Source organism: Oryctolagus cuniculus, chromosome 6 (assembly GCF_051225735.1).
Source record: "Oryctolagus cuniculus isolate XC-2025 breed Fujian yellow rabbit chromosome 6, ASM5122573v1, whole genome shotgun sequence".
Lineage (NCBI taxonomy): Eukaryota > Metazoa > Chordata > Mammalia > Lagomorpha > Leporidae > Oryctolagus > Oryctolagus cuniculus.
This window is the reverse complement of record NC_142872.1, coordinates 28,136,945-28,164,671: the sequence shown is the minus strand read 5'-3', so window position 1 is coordinate 28,164,671 and position 27,727 is coordinate 28,136,945. Positions and strand designations below refer to the sequence as shown.

Sequence of the window (27,727 nt, the reverse complement as noted above, 5' to 3'; positions counted from 1 at the left end):
CAGTAGAGCTAGGTGATTCTAGAAAAGGGTTGAGCATGTGGTGGGATGAGCAGGAGCTCAGCTTTGGCCTTACTGAGTGTGAAACACACAAGAGGAGAATTTAGTAGGCATACCCCTTAGGGTGATGTGGCACCAACACCACACATAGAGTCTCAGGCTTCTTTCCTGTTCAAGTTATCCACTTAGCCCACAGAGGGGAGATCCACCATGGATGGGAAAGGTAGTCCAACTCTGCATTCTCTTTGAGGGCTCCTTGTGTTTACAGAAACAAAAGGTGGGGTTGGTGCTGTGGTGCAGCTGTTTAACACCCTGGCCTGAAGTGTCTGCATCCCATATGGGTGCCGGTTCGAAACCCGGCTGCTCCACTTTCAATCCAGCTATGGCCTGGGAAAGCAGTAGAAGATGACCCAAGTCCTTGGGCCCCTGTACCTGTGTGGGAGACCTGGAAGGAGCTCCTGGCTCCTGGCTTCAGATTGGCACAGCTCTGGCCTTTGCGGCCAATTGGGGAGTAAACCAGTGGATGGAAGACCTCTCTCTCTGCCTCTCCTCTCTCTGTGTAACTCTGACTTTCAAATAAATAAATAAATAAATCTTTAAAAAAAAAAAAAAAGGTAAGAGTTGGCAAGGGCTAACAAACTACTGAACAGCAAGGCAAAGGGATGAGTTCATGAGAGTCCATAAACCATGGTTACACTCTGAGCTGTGTAGCAGGCTTACAGATTTCTTTCTGTCCTAAGTTCCCCTCTCACCACAGGACAGTTCTGAAAATGAGACAGATTTCTGTAGTTTGCTAAGATAGTACAATGATCTGTGCCTCTGAAACCTATTTATCTCACTTAAGAAGGTTATTCTGTATCATGATGGTATTCCCCTTACCCCCATAGCCCTTTGCTCCAGCATACATTTGTTGAAATAAGTGCATGTTTCTAGTTTCACATTGCATGCCTTCTAAAAGCACTCTTGCCTCTGCCTAGGATGCCTTTATTATTGTTTGTGTTTGGCTAACTCCTTTTCCTCTTAATTTTCAAAGCTCACTTCCTCCAGGAAGTCCTCCCTGACCCCATTCTCCTTGTGCAGTTGTTTGTTCTCTCCTGTCACAGACAAGGCTCTTTCAACCCAGTACTCTCTGTACTGCTGATTTAATCCTCTCTCTCCTGTCTGGAAGCTCTTGGAAGACAAGACCCTGTTTACCTGTTCTTTGTATCCTCAGCACCTGGTGCATATTTGAGATGCAGCATGTCTCAACAAATGAATATTGAGGGATGAATAATCTTCCAGTTAAATGTGTAGGGAGTAGCAACTGGATGAATATTCCATAGTGGGCTTGAGGGCTCTTAATCTTTTCTTTGTGCACAGACTTTTGCCCTTTTGGTAGGATCTTCTCTATGGGAGAGTGAGGTCTTTGCAAAAATATATATTTTTTCCAGATTGATATGACTGTTAACTGCTCATCTTCAGTTTAAATGGCTTTCGTGTGGGTGGAACCACAGGTAGTAAGTGAACAGCACGTCTGGGCTGCGTGGGCACAGCGATCTTGTGTTTTTCTGGATGCTTTCCATGTTTTCGTGAGCAGCAACCCAAACATCTGGCTTTTCTGGAACCAGGGCTCACAGCTCTCTGTTTATGGGAGTGGTTGCCACTGAGGGTGTGAGTCTGTCATGTTAACCGGGCTTCCGCTGCCCAGTGTTTTCTCCTGGTCTTAGCAGTGGCTGCAGTGTCTTAGGGAGAGCTGTCACAAGAGGAGTCTCTGAGCAGTGAGAGTCAGCATAGAAGAATTGGAAAGAATTGCCTTTTGCTTTGCAGAAGGGCAAGGCCATGAGGCAAAACACAGGAAGGTGCAGGAAAGGAGGGGCTGAGTAAAGGAGGTGGTGGTTCTGTGAAGGAACTAGAGTGAACTGCTCCCTGCAGTGAGAGTGAGCAAGGGAGGGCCACTTGGCATCACTCACACCCTTGTTGCTCTTAAACCCATATTGTCTTATTTGTGACCCAGTGGGATTGGGTTCAGCGCATCTGCTACCCTAAACGTAAGCTCCAGATACTTACTGATGGTTGGCTGAGTGTGCTCAGGCTGAAGGCAGTGAGGCAGACAGTGTCCAGGATATGTTTACCTAGGCAGGTAGCTGGCATGTTATTCCCTTTCAACAAATCTGGTTTGGTGGGAAGGCTAGCTGGCAAGCTGTCCCCTTGGAACCTGCTGTGGTGGGAGAGACTTTCTGGGGTCCTACTGTCATCTCCATCACAAGCTCACTCACTGGAACCCAGAGTCCCTTTGCAAGTTCCAGCCCAGGATGCTGCTGTTGGCTGAGCTGTACCCCTGTCAGTTGCAGGCTAGTGACTCCTGGCAGGCTGGGATTTGGTTGGTGGCGTCTTGCAGGGCTCCCTGACCCCACCTGCTGTCACAAATCCTGTTGTGTATCCCTCGTACACAAGTTTGAATGTTTCGTGATATACCATTCTGCAGAAGAAAAGATACCAGATGGGAAAAGTAACTCTCTGGGGTTTATGTGTGCCTTTTTTTTTTTTTTTTAATACACTGAAAACATAAATTGTAGCCTGATTTGGCACTTTTCCATGCTCAGAATGTGTTTATATGTCATGTTCTTGCTGCCCTATTGAGACTAGCAGAGCTGTGAGGAGAAACTACGTCATTAGGAGACTCTAGAAGAAAACCAGGGCTCTCCTGGTACCTCCCAGGGATCTGAGTCCCTCCTATTCCACAGCCAGCCAGGGCCTGGGAACCACTCCCCAGGGCATTGTGCTTTGTGTCAGTGTCCAAATATCTTAAGAAACTTAATTAAGCAACTAATAGACTAGGGATGTTTAAAGTTAAAGTGTGATTTTGTTGACTTTAAACACAGTTATTTAAATATCAGTTAATTAGTGCTTTTTAATATTGCTTCTTGAACTCAAGTTTGGTTACTGCAGTTGACACAGATACTTGACAAACCCAAGTTCAGTGTGGAGGCGTGGGGCACAGTTGGATGTGGACTTGGAGGAGGGGAAGAGAACACATAATTTACAGCTGCTGAAATAATTCAGCTGTTTCCTTTGCTGATTGCTCTCCTCTTTACTGCTGATGCAGTGAATTGTTAATGGAATGGGTTCTTGCTGTGCCAATCAGGGTTGGGATGAGGCCGTTTTGATTGTTGGTAGTAAACTCTGAGATTGGGAAGAACACGTTGAGTTTGAAACTAAAGCCGCATTCCCCCTCAACCTCAGCATAGGATCTAAATACTGGGGTCAGTTGTGATACGAGGGCTGCATGCTGTTGGGTGAAGGTAGACACTGAGCTCTGTGATGTTGTTGACTGCATAAAGAGAGATGCAGGGAGGTGAGAGTCTCTGGGTTCAGCTTACAGAGAGAGCTGCTGACACAGTGCTTGTCCACAGATAGAACAGGCACCGCTGCTGTGGGGGGGGGGGGGCGGCGGGGGTGACTGCCCTTCGGAAGGTCTCCATGCCTGAAAAAAGCTGGCCTACATGCCTGCCAGGCCAAGTATCACTACTCTGGTCTGCTCACTTGTTCATCTCAACTCCATCATTCATTCACTTAGTTGTTCATCAGCCATGCTTTGAGTGCTCACTCTGGGTTGGATCCAGCCCTAGTTAGGGACAGAACAGTAAATGAAGGAAGAGCCCTACCTCAGGGATTTCATATTTACCATGCAGTTTGTTGGATATTGGGATAGCTGTACAGAGAATTATGGGAGTACATGAAAGACCAATAGACTATGTCAGATAAAATCCAACAGCATATGAAAGTGATAATCTGACCAAGTTGGGCTTATCCTAAGAATTTGAGGGTGGTTTAACATTAGAAAATGTACATCTAAAATGTGCCATGTTGATAGGGTAGAGGTAAAATATATGGTCATCTCAATAGAAAGAGAAAGCACACTTGAGAAAATTTAACACCTATTCATGATAAAGCCTATTCTTTACCTTGATAAAAAACTTTCTGTCAAAAAGTACTGAAATATTTTATTTTTAAAATTTTTAGAAGAGAGAATGGCACAGTGTGCCCACGTACCTGTTGTCCAGCTTTGGCAATTACCAACCTATGAACAGTTTTAATAGTTTAGTAATTTTTTCATGTATTAGAATAAATACAGCAAAAAGTTTGTCATTCTGACCATTTTTTGTTGTTGTTATTGTTTAAAAGATTATTTACCTGAGGCAGAATTAGAGAGAGGGAGGGAAAGACAGAGAGAGAGAGGTCTTCCAGCTGCTGGTTCATCCCCAAAATGGCTGCAATGGCCCAAGCTGGGCCAGTCTGAAGCCAGGAACTTCTTCCTGGTCTCCCACGTGGGTGCAGGGGCCCAAACACTTGGGCCATTTTCTATTACTTTCTCAGGCCATGGTGTGGAGCTTCATCGGAAGTGGAGCAGCCGGGACACAAACTGGCACCCACATAGGATGCCAGTGCCACAGGTGGATGCTTAACCTACTATACCACAGTGCTGACTCTCGTGACCATTTTTAAAGTATATAATCATGTGGCATATATATGTTTAGTATTTCAACGTTGTGCAACTATCCTACTTTCTTTTTAAAGATTTATTTAAAATTATTTTTTGAAAGGCCAGGTGACACACAGAGGGAAAAGATTAAGAGTTTGTCCATCTGCTAGTTTATTCCCCAAATGACTACAATTGCTGGGGCTGGGCCAGGCCAAAGCAGGGAGCCCAGAACACCATCTGGCTCTCCCATATGGGTGGCAGGGCCCTAGCACTTAGACCATTTTCCACTGCTTTCCCAGGCACATCAGTAGGAAGCTGTATCAGAAGTGGAGCTGTTGGGACTCGAACCTCTGCTCAGACATGGGATATTTAACTCACTGCACCACACTGTTGCCCCACTACTGTTTTTTTTTTTTTTTTTTAAACCTCAACCAGAAACTCTGTACCCATTAAGCAATAACTTTCCATTACCTACTGTAACTGATTGCTTCTGGTGACTCCAGTCTGCTTTCTGTCTATGTGAATTTTCCTATTGTAGATATTTGATGTAAGTGGAATTATACAATATTTGCCCTTTTCATATCTGTCTTATTTCACTTAGCATAATAGTTTCTAGGGCCATCCATGTTGTAGCTTGTATGAGAGCTTCATTTTTTTTGGCTGAATAATATTCTATTGTGATGATATACCACACCACATTTTATAAAAATCCACTTCTCTGTTGATGGATCTTTGAATTATATCTACCTATTGGATGCTGTGAATAGTGCTGCTATGAATCTGTTTGAGTCACCATTTTCAGATCTTTGGGTGTCTGAGTAGAATTCCTGAGTCATATGGTGATTTTATATTTTTTTTCAGATTTATTTAGTTTTTTAAAATGCTGGTTCAGCTGCACTTGGCATATGTTTTTGTCTAATTTGGACAAAGACTGACGTACACGTGCAAAAAATAAATCCTCTTTTGCAACCCAGAACTCATTGATCAGTATTAGTTTTGATACATACAAGCAGGAATAGATGCCTACCGTCGTTAAAAGCGATGGGTGGAGTATTTGTAGCTATAAGGGTTGGTTTTAGGATTAAAGATCTTAATATTATTATTTTCAAAAAAAATAATAAAGTGCTGGTTCATTCCCCAAGTGGCTGTAACAGCAGAGGCTGGGCTAGGTTGAAGCTGGGAGTTAAGAGTTTCATCCAGGGCTCCCACGTGGTTGCAGGGGCCCAAGGAGTTGGGCCATATTCTGCTGCTTTCCCTGGCACATTAGCAGAAAGCTAGGTCAGAAGTGGAGCAGCCCAGATCTGACACCCATATGTAATGCTGGCATTGCAGATGGTGGCTCAATCCACTGCACCATAGAGCCAGCTTCTATGTTTAGATTTTGAAGAGCTGCCATACATTTTCTCAGCACCTGTATCAGTTTACATTCCTACTAGCACTATGTAAAGAGTTCCAGTTTCTCTTTGCCAGTATTTGTTCTTTAAAAAATTTTTGTTTTTATTTTTTGAGACAGAAACAGAAGAAATAAAAGTGTGAGAGTATACTCCCATCCACTGGTTCACTGTCCAAATACCTGTGGTAGTAGGGTAGAGATTCAAAACTGGAACCAGAAACTCAATCCATGTTTCCCATTTGGATGTCAGGAGCCCTGCTAGTTGAGCCATTACCTACCTAGGATCTGCATTGACAGGAAGCTGGAGTCAGGAACCAGAGCTAGGAAATGAACCCAGGTATTCTGATGTGTGATGTGACTGTCCTCACCTCTAGGCCAAATGCTCACCTCTTCCCCCCCCCCCCCCAAGGATTTGTTTAGTTATTTGAAATACTGAGCTGCAGAGAGAGGGGGAGAGATTGATATTCCATCTGCTGGTACACTCCCCAAATGACTGCAACAACTGGAGCTGGGCCAGACTGAAGCCAGAAGCCAGGAACTTCTTTTGCATCTCCTATAGTCTCCCCTAAATGCGGAGAACCCAAGTATTTAGGCCATCCTCTGCTGCTTTTTGAGGCACATTAGCAGGGAGCTGGATTGGAAGTGGAGCTGCCATATTAAAATTTCCATCCGTGAATCCAAAACATCTTTGCATTTATTTAGGTCTTTTATTTTCTTTAGCAGTGTTTTATAGTTTTTAATATACAATTTTTGTGTCTCATGATATTTATAAATATTTTATTATTTTTTGATGCTGTTTTAAGTGTAATTACTTTCTTAATTTCCTTTTTGGATCGTCCTTGCTGGTATGTAGAAATAAAACTGATTTTTGAATATTCATTTTGTGTCATGCAACTTTGCTGAGAATGTCTTTTATCTCCAATTGGTTTTTTGTTTGGGTAGATTATTTAGGATTTTTTTTTTAAAGATTTATTTATTTGAAAGTCAGAGTTACACAGAGAGAGGAGAGGCAGAGAGAGAGAGAGAGAGAGAGAGAGAGGTCTTCCATCTAATGGTTCACTCCCCGATAGGCCACAACGGCTGGAGCTGTGCTGATCTGAAGCCAGGAGCTTCTTCCAAGTCACCCTTTTGGGTGCAGTGGCCCAAGGACTTGGGCCATCTTCTACTGCCTTCCTAGGCCATAGCAGAGAGCTGGATCAGAAGTGGAACATCTGAGACGAAAACCAGCGCTTCAGGCCAGGGCGTTTACCCACAGCGCCAGCCCCCCTCCTTTTTTTTTTTTTTTTTAAAGATTAGGATTTTTTTACATGTAAGATTATGTCTTCGGCATATAGAGGTAGTTTTGCTTATTCTTCCGTGAAGAAGTCTTTTATCTTTTTCTCACCTAATTGCTTTGGGTAGAATGTTAAATGTTATGTAGAACAGACTGGTGAAATCAGGCATCCTTGTCTTATTCCTGGTCTTATGGGGAAGGTTTCAGTCTGTCACCACTGAATATGTTAGCTGTGGATAATTTCTTTCTTTTTTTATTTTTTATTTATTTTTTTGACAGGCAGAGTGGACAGTGAGAGAGAGAGACAGAGAAAGGTCTTCCTTTTGCCATTGGTTCACCCTCCAATGGCCGCTGTGGCCGGCGTATCGCGCTGATTGAAGCCAGGAGCCAGGTGCTTCTCCTGGTCTCCCATGCAGGTGCAGGGCCCAAGGACATTGGGCCATCCTCCACTGCACTCCCGGGCCATAGCAGAGAGCTGGCTTGGAAGAGGGGCAACCAGGACAGAATCCGGTGCCACAACCTGGACTAGAACCCGGTGTGTTGGTGCCACAGGCGGAGGATTAGCCTATTGAGCTGTGGCGCCGGCTTGATAATTTCATATATGCCCTTTTTTGTAGGATATTCTCTTCTTTACCTGGTGTTTTTATCATGAAAGGGTATTGGGTTTTGTCAAATGCTTGTTTTGTATCAATTGAGATGATGTAGTTTTTTTCTTTCATTAATGTGAAAGAATTAATTCATTAATGTTTGTTGTTGCTTTTCATATGTTGAGCCACTTTTGTACAAGCGCATTTTAAAAAGTTTATGGAAAGCGGACTGGCACTGTGGTGTAGTGGATTAAAGCCCCATCCTGCAGAGCTGGCATCCCATATGGGTGCCAATTTGTGTTCCTGTCTACTCCATTTCTGATCCAGCTCTCTGCTAATGCACCTGGGAAAACAGTCGAGGATGGCCCACGTCCTTGGGCCCGTATACCCACTTAGGAGACCCGGAAGAATCTCCTGGCTCCTGGCTTTGGATTGGCGCAGCTTCAGCCATTGTGGCCATTTGGGGGGTGAACCGGTGGATGGAAGACCTCTCTCTGTCTCTCCCTACCTCCTTCTCTAACTCTGTCTTTCAATCAAACAAAACAAATCTTGGGAAAAAAAGATTATGGAAAATGAAAGATAAGTTGGAGCCAATGCTGTGGCATAGCAGGCAAACCACTGCCTGCAGTGCTGGCATCCCATATTGGCACCGGTTTGAGTCCATTTTTGATCCACTTGCTCCACTTCTGATCCAGCTCTCTGCTATTGCCTGGGAAAGCAGTAGAAGATGGCCCAAGTCCTTATATCCCTGCACCTTCATGGGATACACCGAAGAAGCTCCTGGTTTCACATCGGCACAGCTTCAGCTGTTGCAGCCATCTGGAGAGTGAACCAGTGGATGGAACACCTCTCTCTCTCTGTTTCTCTCTCTCTCTGTCTCTCTCTCTGCCCTCCTTCTCTCTGTGTGTAACTCTGACTTTCAAATAACTAAATACTTCTTTAAAAAAAGATAAGTTCCTTTCGTTGTAAAAAATTGTGGAATCCATATGTAGTTTTTTTTTTAATGTGTTTTCCACTTTTTTTTTTTTTTTTTTTGACAGGCAGAGTGGACAGTGAGAGAGAGAGACAGAGAGAAAGGTCTTCCTTTGTCTTTGGTTCACCCTCCAATGGCCGCTGCGGCCGGCGCACTGCACTGATCCGATGGCAGGAGCCAGGTACTTCTCCTGGTCTCCCGTGGGGTGCAGGGCCCAAGTACTTGGGCCATCCTCCACTGCACTCCCTAGCCACGCGGAGAGCTGGCCTGGAAGAGGGGCAACCGGGACAGAATCCGTAGCCCCGACCGGGACTAGAACCCGGTGTGCCGGTGCCGCAAGGTGGAGGATTAGCCTGCTGAGCCGCGGCGCCGGCCTGTGTTTTCCACTTTTTGAAGACCCATTATATTCCTGAGATAAATGCCACTTTGTCATGTGTGTAATCCTCTTGATATGCTGCTGGATTTGGCTTGCTAGTATTTTATTAATGATTTTGTCATGTATATTCATAAGGTATATATTGGGATATGCTTTTCTTGTCATGTCTTTGTCTTGCTTTGGTATTTGGATAATGCTGGCCTCATGTAATGAATTAGGAAGTGCTCCCTTTTCTTCTATTTTTGTTTTTGGAAGAGTGTGAGAAGGACTGGTGTACCACTACGCCTTTAAACAAGCAGCTGACAAGCCAGTTAGCCCTGGGCTCTAGCTTGGGGTTTGTATTTGGAGCTCCAGTCTTGAAGCTGAGCTAGGTCAACCTTTCCATGCTTTTCTGCCACCTCCATCTTGGCCACCTGTTTAGGGAGCCAGTCTTACTGAAGAGGCAGACTGAAAGCTGCCCTGGTACACAGGTTGAATTGGTAAATTGGCTTTTAGCTTTTTCCACATATTCTGTTTCCTTGAGCTGATGGATGAAGGGTCTGAATAAAAGGAATGCAGAATAGAAACAAGGCCTCTGAGCCATTCCAGGGGTCAATACAAACCAGCTGTAGAGGGAATGAGTTCTGTGTTAAAAATAATGCTTACATGTTTTCTCAGATACCTAACATTTTAGGATAAAATATCCCATTCAGTACAGCTTCCTACAATTCTAACTTCGCATCTGATAGTAGAGGTGGCCACATGTACTTTTTCTGGGACACTAATTCTTACATGTTGTGCTGTTTGTGCTCTGGTGCTTCCATGTGACAGTATTTTAGGACCTGTTTTCATGTATTACCTCAGTCTGTATTTTTACCTGTGTTTAATGACCTTATTTTCTATTGTGATATTCTAGATGACTTTTTTTCCCTCAGTCATATTACTACACAGTGAAGCTACAGCAGTGAGTTAGGCATGCAATCCTCTCTTCCCTTGTTGAGCTCCCCATCAGGTGGATTCTAGTTGTTATGGGACTGAGAAATCTAACGTCACTGCCAGCTGTTGGGAGGATGAGGAAGTTGTGTGGTCCCTAGCTCTGGTTCCTGTTGCTGCCTCCTAAGATTTAAGTAAGACCTTGGCAGGACAGTGGCAGTTGTGCATGTAACTGGGCTCTAAGCAGAGTCCAGGATGGAGAACACGGGAAATGTGGTGGAGGTGGCTCTGAAATGGGGCTGCCGCAGCACGGAAGGCTGCTGTTTCCTAGGCAATATTCTGCCTAATATTTTTAGCGCGTGGTCACAGCAGAACTAAATGTAGTTTCTGATCCCAAATTGGTAATAAATGTAGACGTATTTAGAGTCAGAAACAATGCATTTAAAATCTCTGCTCCTTAATTGTCCTGCCAAGTGCTGAGTTTAGGTTTCTTTGTTTCTTGGCTACCTACCCAGCCTCCCACCATCTCTTGGAGAAGGTGCCCGAATTTTCTCTGGGTGTTAGGTGGGATTGTGAAACCCGTGAGTTACAGCTCCCTGAGCTGTATTGAGAGGCATCTGATTTTTGTGTTTCTGCCCACGTATGTAAATGTGTACACTTTAAGATTCATCTCCCTTTCAAGATTTTAAGGATCTGGTATTATAAATAGTGTTAGGCTCTCAGGCGTGTTAGAAACAAAATAAAACATAATGGTTTCGTCAGTGATGTACCTGGAGGACATCGTGGTGATAGTGTGTTCCTGCCTTGGTGACCCGTCCTTGTATTGCTGCTAAGTGCTTTTGTAAGTAAATGCTGTTTTCTTGGGGCTCCTCAATTAGTTTAAGGAGCACCCTAATTGCTGCCTGCTTCATCATTACAAAGTTGCAATTTGTGTCTCAGGTTGCCCAGAACAGTATCCATTTTCTCATGGAATGTTCCTTAAGGGGGCTTTCTGTTCTGTAATTGTTCTGTCTGAGACTCAGAAGTGGAAGGCTATCTTCCCCACTTATTTTAAACAGACATCAACTACCTGAGGGCAGTGGCGGTGTCGTCTATGCTCTCTTCTCTGGCAATGGTGCCCCATGTGCACAGGGAGCCAAGGTTCATGCAGAACTGTCTTTGGTGCTTGTTTCCAGAGTGTGAATTTTGCTGATTGCTTATAAGCCATAGTATTGCAGAATAAAGTAGGGGGTGCTTTCTGATTGGCAGGACATCCTTTAGGTGCTTTGGACTGGAAGTCCCTACCTTTTTCTCTATTTTATTCCCAATAACACATGATATTCTCGGGAAGGTTAGCGATAGCAGGGGAAAGGAGAGATGAACTCTGATCCTCCCTGTCCTTGTACTGTGGTGTGTGGGTGGGTGAGTGTGTGAAAGTTCCTGGTTCTCCTTGGGAGCAGGCTGTAGAAAAAGTTCCCTGCCTCCTGTCCAGAAGCCCAGGTGTTATTTCACAAGGGAAGGGAAAAAGGAAGTTGTGGGGTCCTTAATCCCTGGATGCCAGCTGCCTCTGTCTAGGGTAATCTCAGCAGCCTACAGCTGTTGCCCCTACCTGTCTATCCCTGCCCTCCTTCAGTAACTCTTCTGGTTGCTGGGAGAGCAATGGCAGAAATTAGAAGGCAGTTCTGAGTCATCAGGAAGCTGGACTCTGAAGCGTCTGCTTTTGGTCAACTGTCACTGATGCAGAGCCAGCCAGCACTGCTTAGAGGTTTCAGTGGAAGTGTGTCTGCAGCCACCCAATGTGTAGTCCAGGTGTGTGGGTAGACTTGTAGCTCCAGGATGCTGGGCTGCAGGAAGCTTGGCTGGCAAAGCAGAAGACAAATCTGTGTGGAGATGAAGCCCTCAGTGCTTTTTTTTTTTTTTTTAAAGATTTATATATTTATTTGAAAGTCTTAGTTACACACAGAGAGAAGGAAAGGCAGAGAGAGAGGTCTTTCATCCACTGGTCCACTCCTCAGTTGGCTGCAACGGCCAGAGCTGTGCCTATCCAAAGCCAGGAGCCAGGAACTTCTTCCTGGTCTCCCACGTGGGTGCAGGGGCCCAAGGACTTGGGTCATCTTCTACTGCTTTCCCAGGCCATAGCAGAGAGCTGGATTGGAAGTGGAGCAGCCGGGCTCAAACCAGCGCCCATGTGGGATGCTGGCACTGCAGGTGGTAGCTTTACCTGCTGTGCTGCTGCACTGGCCCCCTGGCCCTCAGTGCTTTTGCTTATCCTACCCTTCACTCAGAATTATCTCTAATAATAGTAGCAAGAACTTCGAGCTTCTTGAGCCCTCATTTTGTGTGAAACGTTATGCTCTCTGATGTATATCAGCTCATTTAGTACAGATATCCATGCTATAGAATACTTACTATTGAGTCCCTTAATAGATGAAGGAATTGAAATGTAGAGAGGTTAAACATCTTGGCCAAAGTCATACAGCTCGTTGGGGAGATCTGGGTTGGAACCTATTACAGTGGAGTGGAGTGGGATGGTGCTTCTGATAACCTCTGTGGTTGTCATCAGATACCAGCTTATCACTCACAGGTTCTCAGGCAGGGAGCAAATGCAGGGAGCAGGTCTTCTTGCCTGATTTTCTGCTAGGAGCTTTACAATTTAGAGCATAGTGGAACGTACAATGACCAGGTACAGGGTCTCTCTCTAGTTTACCTGTTCACTTGCTGATGTACTTAGTCAAGCCCCATTCCCCTTTCCGAGCTCTCTGCTTCACCTGCTATGAAGAAGCAACCGTTGGTTTGGCATTGTGGTGCAGTGGGTGAAGCTGCCACTTGTGATGCTGGCATCCCATATGGGAGTGCTGGGTTGAGTCCTGACTGCTCTACTTCCATTCCAGTTTCTGTTAATGTGCCTGGGAGGGCAGTGGATGATGATCCAAGTACTTGGGGAGACCTGGATAGAGTTTTTGGCCCAGTCTTGGTTGTTGAGGCCATGGGGAGAGTTAACCAGTAGATGGAATCATTCAGTTTCTCTTTTTCTCTCTATACATCTTTCTCCCTCCCTTTCAAATAATCAACTAGTAACTTTTTTTTTTTTTTTTAACAGAGGAACAGTCTTGTTTTATGTATTTCCTCTTGGGGTGTCAGGATAACAGATTAGTTGGAAATGATCTTAGATATATCATTCTGGCCTCCACTTTCTGAATTCTTGCCAGGTAGTTGGATCTCTATGAGGGGAGTGCTTGGTGCTGGACTCTGGGAGATGTTTTTGCTCCCTGTGCAGCTGGGAAGCATGAATGATAAGAGGTGAAGCCACACAGGGAACAAGTGAGCTGACTGCTGTTGGATGCAAAGGCTTTCTTTCTCCTGAATGTCTGGGCCTTTGCAGTAGGCAGTTCTGTGTCAAGGATGTCAAGGAACTCTGTGTGTGTATGTGTGTATGTGTGTGTGTATTGTAGAAACCTGGCTGTAGTAGAGGTGGGTTTCTCCACAAGAGGGCCCCAGTAGGTTCCCCTTAAAATTTCCATTTTAATAAAAAAGGTGCTTTTTTATTTATACTGTTACAGAACAAATAAGGTGATGAATCCAGTTTCTGTGACTGATTTCACAGTCCACTGGAGAGAGAGCATGGTCTGTGGAAATAGCATGGGTTCTGGGGCCAAACTGGATTGAATCCTGACTCTACTACTCTCTGGCTACATGAACTCTGGCAAGTTGCTTAACCTCTCTGGATTCTGGTCCCCTCATGGGTGGAATTAGCAGCATACTGGAACCAACTCTGGGTTGTGGTGAAGAGCAAATGAGCTTAATACTTGGCTTGGAACATATGAAATGCTCTCTAAATGTTGACTGTAAATATTATTTGACAAAATTTATTTTCCTCTGGGATACATTTGAATATGGAATGAGGAGTGTCACTGGGGTATTCTTTCCTTGCTGTACACCAACTGCTACAATTGAGATTATTGTAGACTGCTCAACAAAGGAGGTGTGGCTGAGAGCTCAGGGAAGCTAGAGCTGCCTCTGGGAGTTGTGATGGGCATTTCTTCTTGGAGAATTTGCTTTCCTGCTTTCTCCTCTTTGACATGTGGGTGCTGTTTTGAAGGGCCCTTCGGCTGCCTTGCTGCTAAATCCAGTGGATTTTCTCATTCTGATCTCTTGACATTGTTGTAACTGTGTAATTCTTGTTATTTTATTGTTTTAAGATTTTAGTTATTTATCCTTTGTTGCCCTCCCTCCAGGGTCCCAGGCATAGCTGTGCCTGTGGGAGAGCCCTTCTTGGCTCCCTGGGGCAGGACAAGCACCTGCCTCTGCACTGCTACTGGAAGGGTCTCTTGTTGGGCTCTCCCTTGCATACACAAAGAGTGGATTTTAGCCTTGTAGCTCTCCAGGCAGGCAGAAGCTTGGATTCATTGTGAACCTTCTCCTTTTAATAGTCTCCTGTAATCACTTGGCATTGTGGGTACCTTGGGTGTGTGTCATTTGGCTGTAGGCATGACTTCAGTACTTGGGGCAGATGTTGTCTTCATTGCACAAATAGCCAGTTGCTCAACGAGTTCTAATCTAGCCTACCCACTTGAGGCTAGGGCTGCAGTTAGAAACCACATTTCTTTTGCTGTTGAAAGGCTTTTTACCATTTAATTTCTTTCTACCCCTTGAGTTTCTGTTTAGTGTATATCTTAGGGGGAAAAGTTCTGTTTGCCTGCCTGCTCCATACTTGTTTCTCTTGTCCTTCACATTCTCTAAAATGCCATTTCTTTTCTTAAGCCTCTGCATGTTCTGCCTTGCCGAGGTTGTCCTTTCAGTGTCCTCTCTGTTTTGTTTCTTCAGCTTCATATTTGTCTACTTAAATTAGTTGGTGAGCTGCTGTTTGTGTAGAGGTGAGTGACTGTGTGTGTGTGTGTGTGTGTGTGTGTTTGAGTTTGTGCAGCCCATAAATAGTAATGAATGTGTGTCTGTGGAAAGAGCTCATCCTCTAACCTTCAGTTTGTGAAGTAGGAGATTGTCTTACAGCTGTTTGTGCAGCTGGCAGTTCTGCATGCTGGTGGACTGTCTCTGGTTGCCAGTGTGCTGGCTAAAGCATTTAGTTGTCTGAGTCTGCCTTGGGGCTCAGCAGAAAACTGTCTTGGGACTCCTCATTTTCAGCTCCAGCTGTATACCTTGAACATCTATTTCTTTCACCTCCTGGGTGTAGTTACCCAACAAAAGACTCTGGTCCCAGTTGGAGGCACATGGCCAACAGGAGAGCACATTTATCCAGGAGGTAGGAGCTCTAGAGAAAGGCTCTAGGGAGCTTAGCCTAGCCCTAGCTGGCTGAGGCTTCCGAAGCAATGACATCATCCATGTTCTAATGATGGAGTGATAACCAGGTTCTAAGTGCTGTATCAGGCACTTTGTACATCTTGCTTTATTTAATCCTCCCTATGGCCTTTGAAGTAGGAGCTTTTATTGTACCCATTTTACAGGTGAAGAAACTGAGGTGTGGTGAAGTTGCATTCAAGATTGCATAGCTAGGAATTGGCAGAGCCAAGGTTCACCCTTCGACCTATGTGCCTCTGAATCCACGTGCTCTACTTTCTACCTGATGTTCTTATCTCTTTTTTTCAGTAGCTGTCAGAGACCCAGTGCTCCCCTTCCCCTCCCTCCATTGGCTTCTTGCCAGTCACGTAGCATTCCTTTGTATTCTCTCTACAGAGAAGATGGAAGTTGTGGAAGATGTCTTGTTCCACAGGACTCAGGGCCTTCCCATGAGTCCTGTCTGAATTGAGTGGAGGACACATCGGGGTTGGGGAGCAACAGGGGCTAGGTGGCCCTTTTCCACTACCTCCCCAAGCATGTGCTGTGGCTGCGGTCAGCTGGCAAATAAAGATGGCTGAGAGCATCCAGCCTCTATTTAAGTAGAGATACAGCCTACAAATAGGCATTTTTGTTAGAAAAATGGACATTGCAAGTACTTTATTATCTCTTTTGTCCCAAAGCCCAGGGTACTTAAGGAGATAGTTACTGGTCAAACACTGAAGTAAGTTCCCCTTTCCTGGACTGAGTGATGGTGTTTTAAGTTGCAAAAAGGCCATAAAACTGAAGCTGTAGGACTGTCCTCAATTGGAAGCCAAGGATGATGGGAACATTTGCTCTGCAGGGTACTCAAGTGAACAGAATTCATGGGCGGCACGTGGTTTGAGGGAGAGCATCATCTTCAGGTCAGGAGTACCCAACTGAGCTTCATTGGGACACTCCCACTTTGGCAGGGACCAAGGTTTTCTTTGTTGCTTCTGCTGCCTGGGTCCAGCTTGCGGGTGTGCCAAGCTGGCAGGATACAGGGGGGTGCCGCTGCCCCTTTCTTTGTTTCCTCCTCTCCCTCAGCTTTAGCAGGGCCAACTCCGCAACTCTGTGTCCTGCACCTGCCACTACTACTACTACTACTACTACTACTACTTCCTCCTCTTCCTCTTCCTCTTCTTCTTCTGCTGGTTCACTCCCCAAGTGGTTGCAGTGGCCAGAGCTAGGCCAGGCTGAAGCCAGGAGCTTCATCTGGGTCTGCCACATGGGTGGCAGGGACCAAACACTTGGGCCATTGCCATCTTCTGCTTTTCCCAGGCCATTATTCAGGGAACTGGATTGGAAGTAGAGCAGCCAGGATATGAACTGGCACCCATATGGAATGCTGGCATCTCAGGCAGGGGCTTTACCTGCAATGCCACAATGCCAGCCCCTCCTGACCCTTTGTGAGTAAGGACGAAGAGCAAAGGGTATGGTTACGGAGCAGTCCTTAAATGGACAGAGGACGCTGTATCTATGTCTGTGTGCTACAGTGTGTACCTGCTCTCCGGGTTCTCCTGGGGAGCTTGGAAATTGTCCCATACTTTTCTCCCAGCCTTACTTCACCTGGGCCTCTCCCCGACTTTCTGCCCTGTCCCTGGTTCCATCTGGTGGGAGATCATGTGGATGCAATAAATAAATCTGGTGTGCAGTCTGTGTGGAATCACTGGGGGAGATGAGAGATCCATTTACGAATTGATTTCATCTTAAGTGTTGGCAGAAAATGCTTCTGATGGTGTTAGTGTGTGTGTGCAGGAGATGGAGGTGGCAGAGAGCCCTTGGAGAGGTGCCATTTCTCTGGCCCTCCACTCCTCTTGCCACTGCAAAAGGTGGGAAGCTGCTGTTTGTGCATCAGCTGTCCCTGACCTCTTCTGTCTCAGTCCCTTTTGGGCCTGCTTCTCCTGCTCCTTTGTCTCCTTTGCCCTTGATGTCTTCCTTCTCATTTATCGTTTCCTGCTTGTCTTTTTCCCCAGCACCAGTTTCAGTGTTTGTCTCTGGCTGTGAGAAGGGATCTGCCTCTGTGTGTGTGTGCTAGCTAACCCAGCCATGGAAAGGAAGGGAGGCCTGTCACTTTGGGGTTAATCTATGTCTTCTTGTATTATAGTATCACCCTGATAATGCTGTGAACCCCACTTCTGTTCTTTCCCTGCAGCATGGCTATGCACAAGACTGTGGAGTTCAAAAAGGTATAGGGCATTAGAGGGAGCTCCAGGGCTGGGCCTCCCTACCTTCTCCCTCCTGATGTGGCAACCTCTGCCCCTTGTTCATCCTGATGCAGCCTGGCCCTTCCATCTCTCACACTCAGGCATGGCCAGGCACCTGTCCAGAAACTAGTGTCATGCTGTGAACTCCCTGTCTTTGCATTGATTGGTGCCTCCAGGGAGCCAGGTTGCTGGGGAAGCTTGTGTGGCACTCAGCTGTTCCATTTTGTTGACAGAGAGGGGGTGGGGAGGGGCTGGCAGAAAGCAAAGGCTTTAGCTGCTGGGTGAGTGTAGCAGCTATTTTTAGCGCCCAAGCCTTTGCTTTTCCATTTGGCTGTGCTTTTTTAGCACAGTGCAGGCCAGCAGGGCTGTTCTCCTTCGTGGCTGCAGATGTCCTTAGAGAAAGTTTCTGTCTTCTCTCGAAAAGGTGTGTGCTGAGCTGAGGGGCAGTAAATTCTGAGAGTGGGTTCAGGCAAGGCTTTGGGGCCCACTGCTGTTGTACCTTGAGACTGATTTCATGAGGTGGAGAAGGGAGGAGAGTAGCAGGAAAAGGAGAGGGAAGGTAAACACTACACTCTTCAGAGATGCCTCCCTGTAATTAATTCACCATTAAGATTCGTATTGAGTAAACTGCAGAATGAGGTATACTAGGGCTGAGTGCTAAACACAAGAACCTTTGATAAGGTACAGTCTAACAGCACATTCTGAGTTTTTCTGAGAGTCTTCTTTCATTGTCTTTTGCCTTGTCTTATTTTGTTTTCCTTTCACTGTTTCCTAGATTATTTGCCAGTTTGGGTTGTTGTCTTGATTTCCACTCATTTACTGACCACAGGTTTTCCATTACAGTCAAGCTTTGCTTAGCAACAGGGACATACTCTGAGAGATGTGTGGTTAGTTGATTTCTTGGTCTTGTGCACATTGTAGCAAGTACTTACTTGAACCTGAATGGTAAGGTCAGCCACTCAGCGTGGCTTCTTGATGCAGTCAGAAGACAAGGTAACATGAGATGCATATGTGCTGCTGGGAGCATAACACAGTAAACTGTTTTACACAAAACTCTTGTTCTAGTAAGTAGAAGGAGTACACTAAAGTAATAAAAGTATTAATATGGTATGCACATAAGTCGGTTATGAACATTATCAAGTGTTATATACTATACCTATACATGTGTAATACTTTTATTCAACTGGCATTGTAGTTTGTTGGTTTACACCAGTGTTGCCTCACGTGGAAAAGTGTTGCACTATGACTTTATGATGGCTGTGAGGTCACTTGGTCATAGGAATTTTTCAGCTCCAAAATAATCTCACAGGACCACTGTTGTACATGTGTTCTGTTAACTGGCACATGACTGTACACTACTCAGAAACTCTGTGCCTATTAAGCAATAACTCTCATCTCTTCTTTCCCTTCCTTCCTTGGCAACCTCTGCTATACTTTCTGTTTTTATAAATTTAAATATCCTGGGTATTTATATAAACAGAATCATAGAATATCTATCCTTTTGTATCTGGCTTACTTATGTTGGCATAATGTTTTCAAGGTTCATTCTTATGGTGGCAGGTATCAATTTCATTGCTTTTATGGTTGTATAATATTCCTTTGTATGCTACACATTTTTTACCAATTCACATCTGGACAAGTACTTTGGTTGTTTTCACCTTTTGGATATTATGGATGATGTTGCATTGGACATTGATGTACGAGTATCTGGGTCTGTGTATTCATTTCTTTTGGATATATGTCTAGGAGTATAACTGCTGAGACTTATAGTATTTCTATAATTAGTTTTTGGAGGAGCTATCAAATTGTGTTCCATAGTGACTGTATCATTTTACATTCCCACTAGTAACATATGACAGTTCTAGTTGATCCATATACTGTCCAACACTTGTTATTTTACTTTTAAAAAATTACAGTCATTCTAATAGATGTAGAATGGTTTATCTTTGTGGTTCTGATTTGCATTTCCCTAATGGTTAATGACATTGAGAGTCATTTCCTGTTCCCCTCAGTCATTTTTATATTTTCTTTGGAGAAATGTCTATTCAGGTCCTTCACCCATTTTTAATTTGGATTGCCGATCTTTGCTTATTGTTAAGATTTAGAAATTCTTGATAAATTCTGGGCATTAAACTCTTACTAGATATTTGACTTGTAAATATTTTCTCCCAATCTCTGTCATGTCTTTTTACTCTGTTAATAAATCCTTTGAGATAAAAAAAGCTTTTAAGCTTTGTTGAAGTCCAGTTTTTTCTTTCACTGTTTGTACTTTTGGTGTTGTATTTTGGAAACTGTTGCCAAATCCAAGTCCATGAAGATTATACCCATATTTTCTTCTAATAGTTTTATACTTAGCTTTTTTTTTCTTTTGACAAGCAGAGTGGACAGTGAGAGACAGAGACAGAGAGAAAGGTCTTCCTTTGCCGTTGGTTCACCCTCCAGTGGCCGCTGTGGCTGGCGTACCGTGGCCAGCATACCATGCTGATCTGAAGCCAGGAGCCAGGTGCTTCTCCTGGTTTCCCATGCGGGTGCAGGGGTCCAAGCACTTGGGCCATCCTCCACTGCACTCCTAGGCCACAGCAGAGAGCTGGACAGGAAGAGGAGCGACTGGGACAGAATCCGGCACCCCAACTGGGACTAGAACCCGGGGTGCCAGCGCCGCAAGGCGGAAGATTAGCCTAGTGAGCCGTGGTGCCATCTGCTTAGCTCTTAAGTTTTGGTCTTTGATCCACTTTAAGTAAATTTTATGTATGGTGTAAGGGAAGGGTCCAACTTCATTCTTTTCCATATTGATATCCAGTTACCTCAGCACTGTTTTTTTTTTTTTTAACTTTTATTTAATGAATATAAATTTCCAAAGTACGGCTTATGGATTACAATGGCTTCCCCCCCATACTGTCCCTCCCACCCACAACTCTCCCCTTTCCCACTCCCTCTCCCCTTCCATTCACATCAAGATTCATTTTCGATTATCTTAATATACAGAAGATCAGCTTAATATACATTAAGTAAGGATTTCAACAGTTTGCTCCCACACAGAAACATAGTGAAAAATAATAGATGAAAAAAGCGGTCTGCACCCTAATGTTTATTGCAGCTCAATTCACAATAGCCAAGACCTGGAACCAACCTAAATGCCCATCAACGGTAGACTGGATAAAGAAATTATGGGATATGTACTCTTTAGAATACTATACCACAGTAAGAAACAACAAAATCCAGTCATTTGCAACAAAATGGAGGAATCTGGAACACATCATGCTGAGTGAAATAAGCCAGTCCCAAAGGGACAAATTCCATATGTTCTCCCTGATCGGTGACAACTGACTGAACACCAAAAAGGAAACCTCCTGAAGTGAAATGGACACTATGGGAAACGGTGACTTGATCAGCATAGCCCTGACTGTTAATGAACAACTTAATACATTATCCCTCTTAGTAGTTTTTTTTGTCTGTTCTACTTAATATGACTGGTTTAATTCTGTAATTATCACACAGTTATTCTTAAGTGTTGAAAATTAACTGAAATGTGATCCCTGTTAAACATAAGAGTGGGAATAAGAGAGGAAAGAGATGTATAATTTGGGACATGCTCAAGCTGACTTGCCCCAAATGGTAGAGTTAGAAACATACCAGGGGATTCCAATTCAATCCCATCAAGGTGGCATGTACCAATGCCATCTCACTATTCCAAGTGATCAATTTCAGTTCACAATTGATCCTAATGAAAGGACTAAGAGTCAAAGGGAGCACATACACAAGTCTAGTACCTGCTAACACTAACCGATAGAATAAATAAAGGGGAGAGTGATCCAACATGGGAAGTGAGATACTCAGCAGACTCATAGAATGGCGGATGTCCTAAATAGCACTCTGGCCTCAGAATCAGCCCTAAAGACATTCGGATCTGGCTGAAAAGCCCATGAGAGTATTTCAGGCATGGAAAGCCAAGACACTCTGGCAAAAGATCTCTGTGAGTGAGATCCCAGTGGAAAGAACAGGTCTTCAAAGAAGGAGGTACCTTTCTCTGAAGGGAGGAGAGAACCTCCATTTTGACTATGACCTTGTCTAAACAAGATAAGAGTCGGAGAACTCAAGGGGCTTCCATAGCCTTGGAAACTCATGACTGGAGCATAGGGAGATTACTGATGCCATAGACAGGAGTGTCAATTGGTAAAGTCAACAACAGGAGTCACTGTGCACTTACTCCTCATGTAGGATCTCTGTCCTTAATGTGCTGTGCATTGAAATTTAATGCTATAACGAGTACTCAAACAGTATATTTCACTTTGTGTTTCTATGGGGGTGCAAACTGTTGAAATCTTTACTTAATGCATACTAAACTGATCCTCTGTAAAAAAAAAAAAAAAAAAAAGAAATTATCAACTCCCAACTTGACTCTCACTGGGATTAAACATGACAATAGGTCTGATCTGATTTCATCATCATTTAAAAAAAATCATCTATTATTTTTCTTTTTTTTTTAACTTTTATTTAATGAATATAAATTTCCAAAGTACGGCTTATGGATTACAATGGCTTCCCCCCCATAACGTCCCTCCCACCCGCAACCCTCCCCTTTCCCACTCCCTCTCCCCTTCCATTCACATCAAGATTCATTTTCAATTATCCTTATATACAGAAGATCATTTTAGCATACATTAAGTAAAGATTTCAACAGTTTGCTCCCACACAGAAACATAAAGTGAAAAATAATAGATGATTTTTTAAATGATGATGAAATCAGATCAGACCTATTGTCATGTTTAATCCCAGTGAGAGTCAAGTTGGGAGTTGATAATTTCTTTTTTTTTTTTTTTTTTTACAGAGGATCAGTTTAGTATGCATTAAGTAAAGATTTTAACAGTTTGCACCCCCATAGAAACACAAAGTGAAATATACTGTTTGAGTACTCGTTATAGCATTAAGCCTCAATGCACAGCACATTAAGGACAGAGATCCTACATGAGGAGTAAGTGCACAGTGACTCCTGTTGTTGACTTTACCAATTGACACTCCTGTCTATGGCATCAGTAATCTCCCTATGCTCCAGTCATGAGTTTCCAAGGCTATGGAAGCCCCTTGAGTTCTCCGACTCTTATCTTGTTTAGACAAGGTCATAGTCAAAATGGAGGTTCTCTCCTCCCTTCAGAGAAAGGTACCTCCTTCTTTGAAGACCTGTTCTTTCCACTGGGATCTCACTCACAGAGATCTTTTGCCAGAGTGTCTTGGCTTTCCATGCCTGAAATACTCTCATGGGCTTTTCAGCCAGATCCGAATGTCTTTAGGGCTGATTCTGAGGCCAGAGTGCTATTTAGGACATCCGCCATTCTATGAGTCTGCTGAGTATCTCACTTCCCATGTTGGATCACTCTCCCCTTTATTTATTCTATCGGTTAGTGTTAGCAGGTACTAGACTTGTGTATGTGCTCCCTTTGACTCTTAGTCCTTTCATTAGGATCAATTGTGAACTGAAATTGATCACTTGGAATAGTGAGATGGCATTGGTACATGCCACCTTGATGGGATTGAATTGGAATCCCCTGGTATGTTTCTAACTCTACCATTTGGGGCAAGTCAGCTTGAGCATGTCCCAAATTATACATCTCTTTCCTCTCTTATTCCCACTCTTATGTTTAACAGGGATCACATTTCAGTTAATTTTCAACACTTAAGAATAACTGTGTGATAATTACAGAATTAAACCAGTCATATTAAGTAGAACAGACAAAAAAAACTACTAAGAGGGATAATGTATTAAGTTGTTCATTAACAGTCAGGGCTATGCTGATCAAGTCACCGTTTCCCATAGTGTCCATTTCACTTCAGGAGGTTTCCTTTTTGGTGTTCAGTCAGTTGTCACCGATCAGGGAGAACATATGGAATTTGTCCCTTTGGGACTGGCTTATTTCACTCAGCATGATGTGTTCCAGATTCCTCCATTTTGTTGCAAATGACTGGATTTTGTTGTTTCTTACTGTGGTATAGTATTCTAAAGAGTACATATCCCATAATTTCTTTATCCAGTCTACCGTTGATGGGCATTTAGGTTGGTTCCAGGTCTTGGCTATTGTGAATTGAGCTGCAATAAACATTAGGGTGCAGACCGCTTTTTTGTTTGTCAATTTAAACTCCTTTGGGTAAACTCCAAGGAGTGGGATGGCTGGGTTGAATGGTAGGGTTATATTCAGGTTTCTGAGGAATCTCCAGACTGACTTCCATAGTGGCTTGACCAGTTTGCATTCCCACCAACAGTGGGTTAGTGTCCCTTTTTCCCCACATCCTCGCCAGCATCTGTTGTTGGTAGATTTCTGTATGTGAGCCATTCTAACCGGGGTAAGGTGAAACCTCATTGTGGTTTTGATTTGCATTTCCCTGATTGCTAATGATCTTGAACATTTTTTCATGTGCCTGTTGGCCATTTGGATTTCCTCTTTTGAAAAATGTCTATTGAGGTCCTTGGCCCATCTCTTAAGTGGGTTGTTGGTTTTGTTTTTGTGGAGTTTCTTGATCTCTTTGTAGATTCTGGTTATTAACCCTTTATCTGTTGCATAGTTTGCAAATATTTTTTTCCATTCTGTCGGTTGTCTCTTCACTCTCCTGACTGTTTCTTTTGCAGTACAGAAACTTCTCAATTTGATGCAATCCCAATAGTTGATTTTGGCTTTGACTGCCTGTGCCTCCCGCAGTTACCTCAGCACTGTTTGCTGAAGAAACTATCCTTCCCCCATTGAAAGGTCTTGTCACCTTTGTTAAAAATGAATTGATCATATAGATGATTATTTTGGGGCTCTCAGTTCTGTTCAAATAGTTTATATTACAGTACCATACTTTTGATTACCATAGCTTTCTAATAATTTCTGAAATCAAGAAATGTGAGGTCTTCCAACTTTCTTCTTTTTCAAGATTGTTTTGCCTATTCTGGGTCTCTTGAAATTCCATTTTAATTTCAGTATGTGTTACTTCATTTCTGCAAAAACCTCCCTGAGGATTTTGACAGAGATTGCATTGACTCTTAATGTTGCCTTCGGTAATATTGTCATCTTCAGTATCTAATCAGTGAACATGGGATGGCCTTTATGTCTTTTTTTTTTTTTAAGATTTATTTGTTTATTATTTGAAAGGCAGGGTTACAGAGAAGCAGAGGCAGAGAGAGAGAGAGAGAGAGAGAGAGAGAGAGATGGATGTTCCATCTGCTGCTTCATTTCCCAAATGGCTGTAACAGCCAGAGCTGTGCCAATCAGGAGCTAGGAGCTGGTCTCCCACCACACAGGTGCAGGGGCCCAAGGACTTGGGCCATCTTCTGCTTTCCCAAGCCATAGCAGAGACCTGGATCAGAAGAAGTGGAGCAGCCGGGACTCAAACTGGTGCCCATATGGGGTGATGGCACTGCGGGTGGCAGCTTTACCCAATACACCACAGCACCAGCCCCTGTCTTTATGTCTTTTTAATATTGACAGCTACCAGGGCCTGCACTTTGGTTTGTTTGGCCATTTGAAAGGTGTTGTGAAAGGTTTTGTGAGTTGGGAATGTTGGAGTTTGCTAGCTTGGGGATGCTGATGCTATATCTGTCTTCAAGTATGATAATGGATGTGGTTTAGGAATGGATGGGTACAAAGGCTTAAGTACACTCAGATCATTTGGTTAGTTTCCTTATCTCCCTATCCTCCACAACCTGACAAGAAGTTGTTAATGAGGAAGTAAGGGACAGGGCTGTTATATAGCTCATGTGAATGTCCTGGTTGACTGTATGGTTCTAACCAGGGCATATCTCCCTTGGATGACTAGACCTGTGGGAGATGGAGGCTTCAGGTTTATCTAGAAGTAGTAGAATATCCATGCAGGAGATGTCTGACATCTGTTGAACAAGTGTCATTGTGGGAATCACGAGGGATCAGATGTCGGCTGTTCATAACCTGCTGTTTTCTGTCTCTGTACCCTCAGGTCCGTAGCTATGGCTCCCCAGAGCCTACCTCCATCTAGGATGGCTCCTCTGGGCATGCTGTTTGGACTGCTGATGGCCTCCTGCTTCACCTTCTGCCTCAGTCGTCAGAACCTGGTAAGTGTCTGACTGCAAATAGCAACCAACGATCCCTCATGAGGTCTGAGAAACCCTCCCTGTCGTCAGGGCTGCTGTGGAAATAGGCTTTTATTCTTCCTTCTTTCCTTTCTCCCTCTTTCTCCCTTTCTTCCTACTTTTCTCCCTTTCTTCCTCCCTCCTTCCCTTCCTTTCTTCCTTCCTTTCTGTATTTATTTTATTTGTTTGAAAGGTAAAGTGACAAGGGGAGAGAGAGGCAGAGACAGAAGGATCAATCCTCCATCTGTTGGTTCACTCCCAAAATGGTTGCAAAGGCCAGTGCTGGGGCAGACCAAAGCCAGGAACATGGAACTCCATCTTAGTCTCCTACGTGGGTGTTAGGGGCCCAAGTACTTGGGCCATCTTCTGCTGCTTTCCCAGGCACATTAGCCTGGATTATAAGTGGAGCAGCTGAACTCAAACTGTTGCCCATATGGGATGTTGTTGTCATAGGCAGTGGCTCAACCTGCTGAACCGCAGTGCTGGCCCCTATTTTTTTATATCGGTCTATGACCAGCATTGATTGTCAGAGTACGTGTACTTCTTCCTCCTCATTCCTGAGTCCTCTGGCCTCTGGCACAGTTTCCCCTTTGGGAAAAAGATGAAGAAGATGATGATAATAATATAAAAAATAAGCTGCCACATACCAGGCTCTCAGTGCTTTATATGTATTCTAATTTAATCTTCTCAATAGTGCTACGAAAGAGGTGCCATAATTATTATCCTTGTTTCCAGAAGGAGACTTAAGGTCATAAATATTAATTAACTTTGTCAAAATCACATAGCCAGGATTTCCCCCACGAGCTGGGTGTGGGGAGGTAAGTACCAGTCCCAAGTTAAGACTGCTTCTTCATCCACCCATATCTTGCTTGTGCTCTCTCAGTCTGTGTTCTCCTTTCCCTTTTTCTCTCTGTTCTTTGCAGGCCTCTCTTCATTAACCTAGACCTCATTCATTGCTCAGGGCTTCTGTCATTGACACAGGCAGGAGGAGAATGCCCAAGAAGGCCCTGAGCCTGGACTGGCTGCAGCGCTAGGATTCTAGCCCTGTTTCCCCAGCCTGTGCCAGCAACCGCCTGCCCTTGACCAGTTCCCGGTGCCCTCCTTGTCTTGCCCCTTAAGAAGCTCTAACTGTCAGCTCTGACAGTTTCACCCTCCCCTGGCCACCTTCTCCAACCCCCAGGGTTCCCACTAAGTGTTGGGTAAAGCGCTGGAGGCTTTGGAGCCAGAAGCTCTTGAAGTGCAAATGACAATTGTGATGAATTTAATAGCAATCCAGCTCAGCAGAGGTTCACCTCTGGCTCATGGCAAGCTTCCACCTTCTCTCTGAAGTCATTTGTTTCCTTTTTGCCTTTCTCCCCACTTTGTGGAGCAGAAGAGAATGTACAGTTAGGAGTCACGAATCCTTTTGAGCCTTTAATGTTCTCTGACTAAGATCTTGTTGGTGCTGTTTTTTGGCCTCTTCTTCAAGGACAGTGTAAAGGGGATCCCAGGGGCTCCTGAAGGTGGGACTGGCTACTGCATGAGATTGGGGCTGTCTTTGGCATGCCTGGGCAGTGGAATGGGCCAGAAAAGTGCCCAAGCGTCTTGAGGGATCAGGGCTGTATCCCTTTCCCTAACTAGCAGTGCGTGAGGATCCCCAGGCTTTCCATGGTGAACTTGAGCAGATGCACAGTTCACAAAAGCGTGCTGATGAATTTACTTAAGGACTGTGTGTTAGTAAGTCCCTTTTGGATAATAGTCTAACCAGATAGATGAGCTTTCAGAGCCATAATTATTCTGGCCCATTTATATTAGCTCTATTGAGCCTAGTCTCAGAAAAATGTTAATACTGACTTTCATCAACAGAAGCTGCTTTTATCCTTATGTCTGTTCCTAAGCTGCATCCATTTGTCATAATCTTTCATCATGTGGTAAGCACAAGTAGGAGTTGAAGCATCTTTTCTCCCATACCACAAAAATTACTGCCCTAATGGTGTTTAAAATCTAAATTACACAGCTAGCAACCTTCCCAAAACAGTGCAAATGGAGTAGAGGTGGGAGTGGTTATATTCCAGAGCCTGGGGTATAGGCAGGTTTCCTGATGCCCTGAAATTTTGCCCCTCCAACAATGTTTGTGTCAGTTAGTGTCCACCCTGGAAAGGTTGGATTGTGTGTATTAGAGAAGGATCTTGAGCCAGCCTT

At 44.2% G+C, this 27,727-nt stretch overlaps 1 protein-coding gene and 1 non-coding gene across 10 annotated transcripts in view; both read left to right on the top strand.

Moving 5' to 3' along the window:
* Positions 1-27,727, top strand: part of SIL1 (SIL1 nucleotide exchange factor) — a 277,751-nt gene that overhangs the window by 71,061 nt on the left and 178,963 nt on the right. For 6 of the 9 annotated variants that reach the window (XM_008255099.5, XM_008255096.5, XM_089335931.1 and 3 more), the window contains one exon: positions 25,414-25,528. In XM_008255099.5, the coding sequence (XP_008253321.1) occupies positions 25,424-25,528 (105 nt within the window). In that variant the 5' untranslated portion in view covers positions 25,414-25,423. Of the gene's footprint in view, positions 1-17,786; positions 17,894-25,413; positions 25,529-27,727 lie in introns of those variants that run through there. The other 3 variants (XM_089335935.1, XM_070076185.2, XM_070076184.2) reach the window with 3 other exon arrangements.
* Positions 5,353-5,479, top strand: LOC127490872 (small nucleolar RNA SNORA40). The gene has a single exon (XR_007919262.1). It is a non-coding gene; the product is annotated as a small nucleolar RNA SNORA40 (small nucleolar RNA).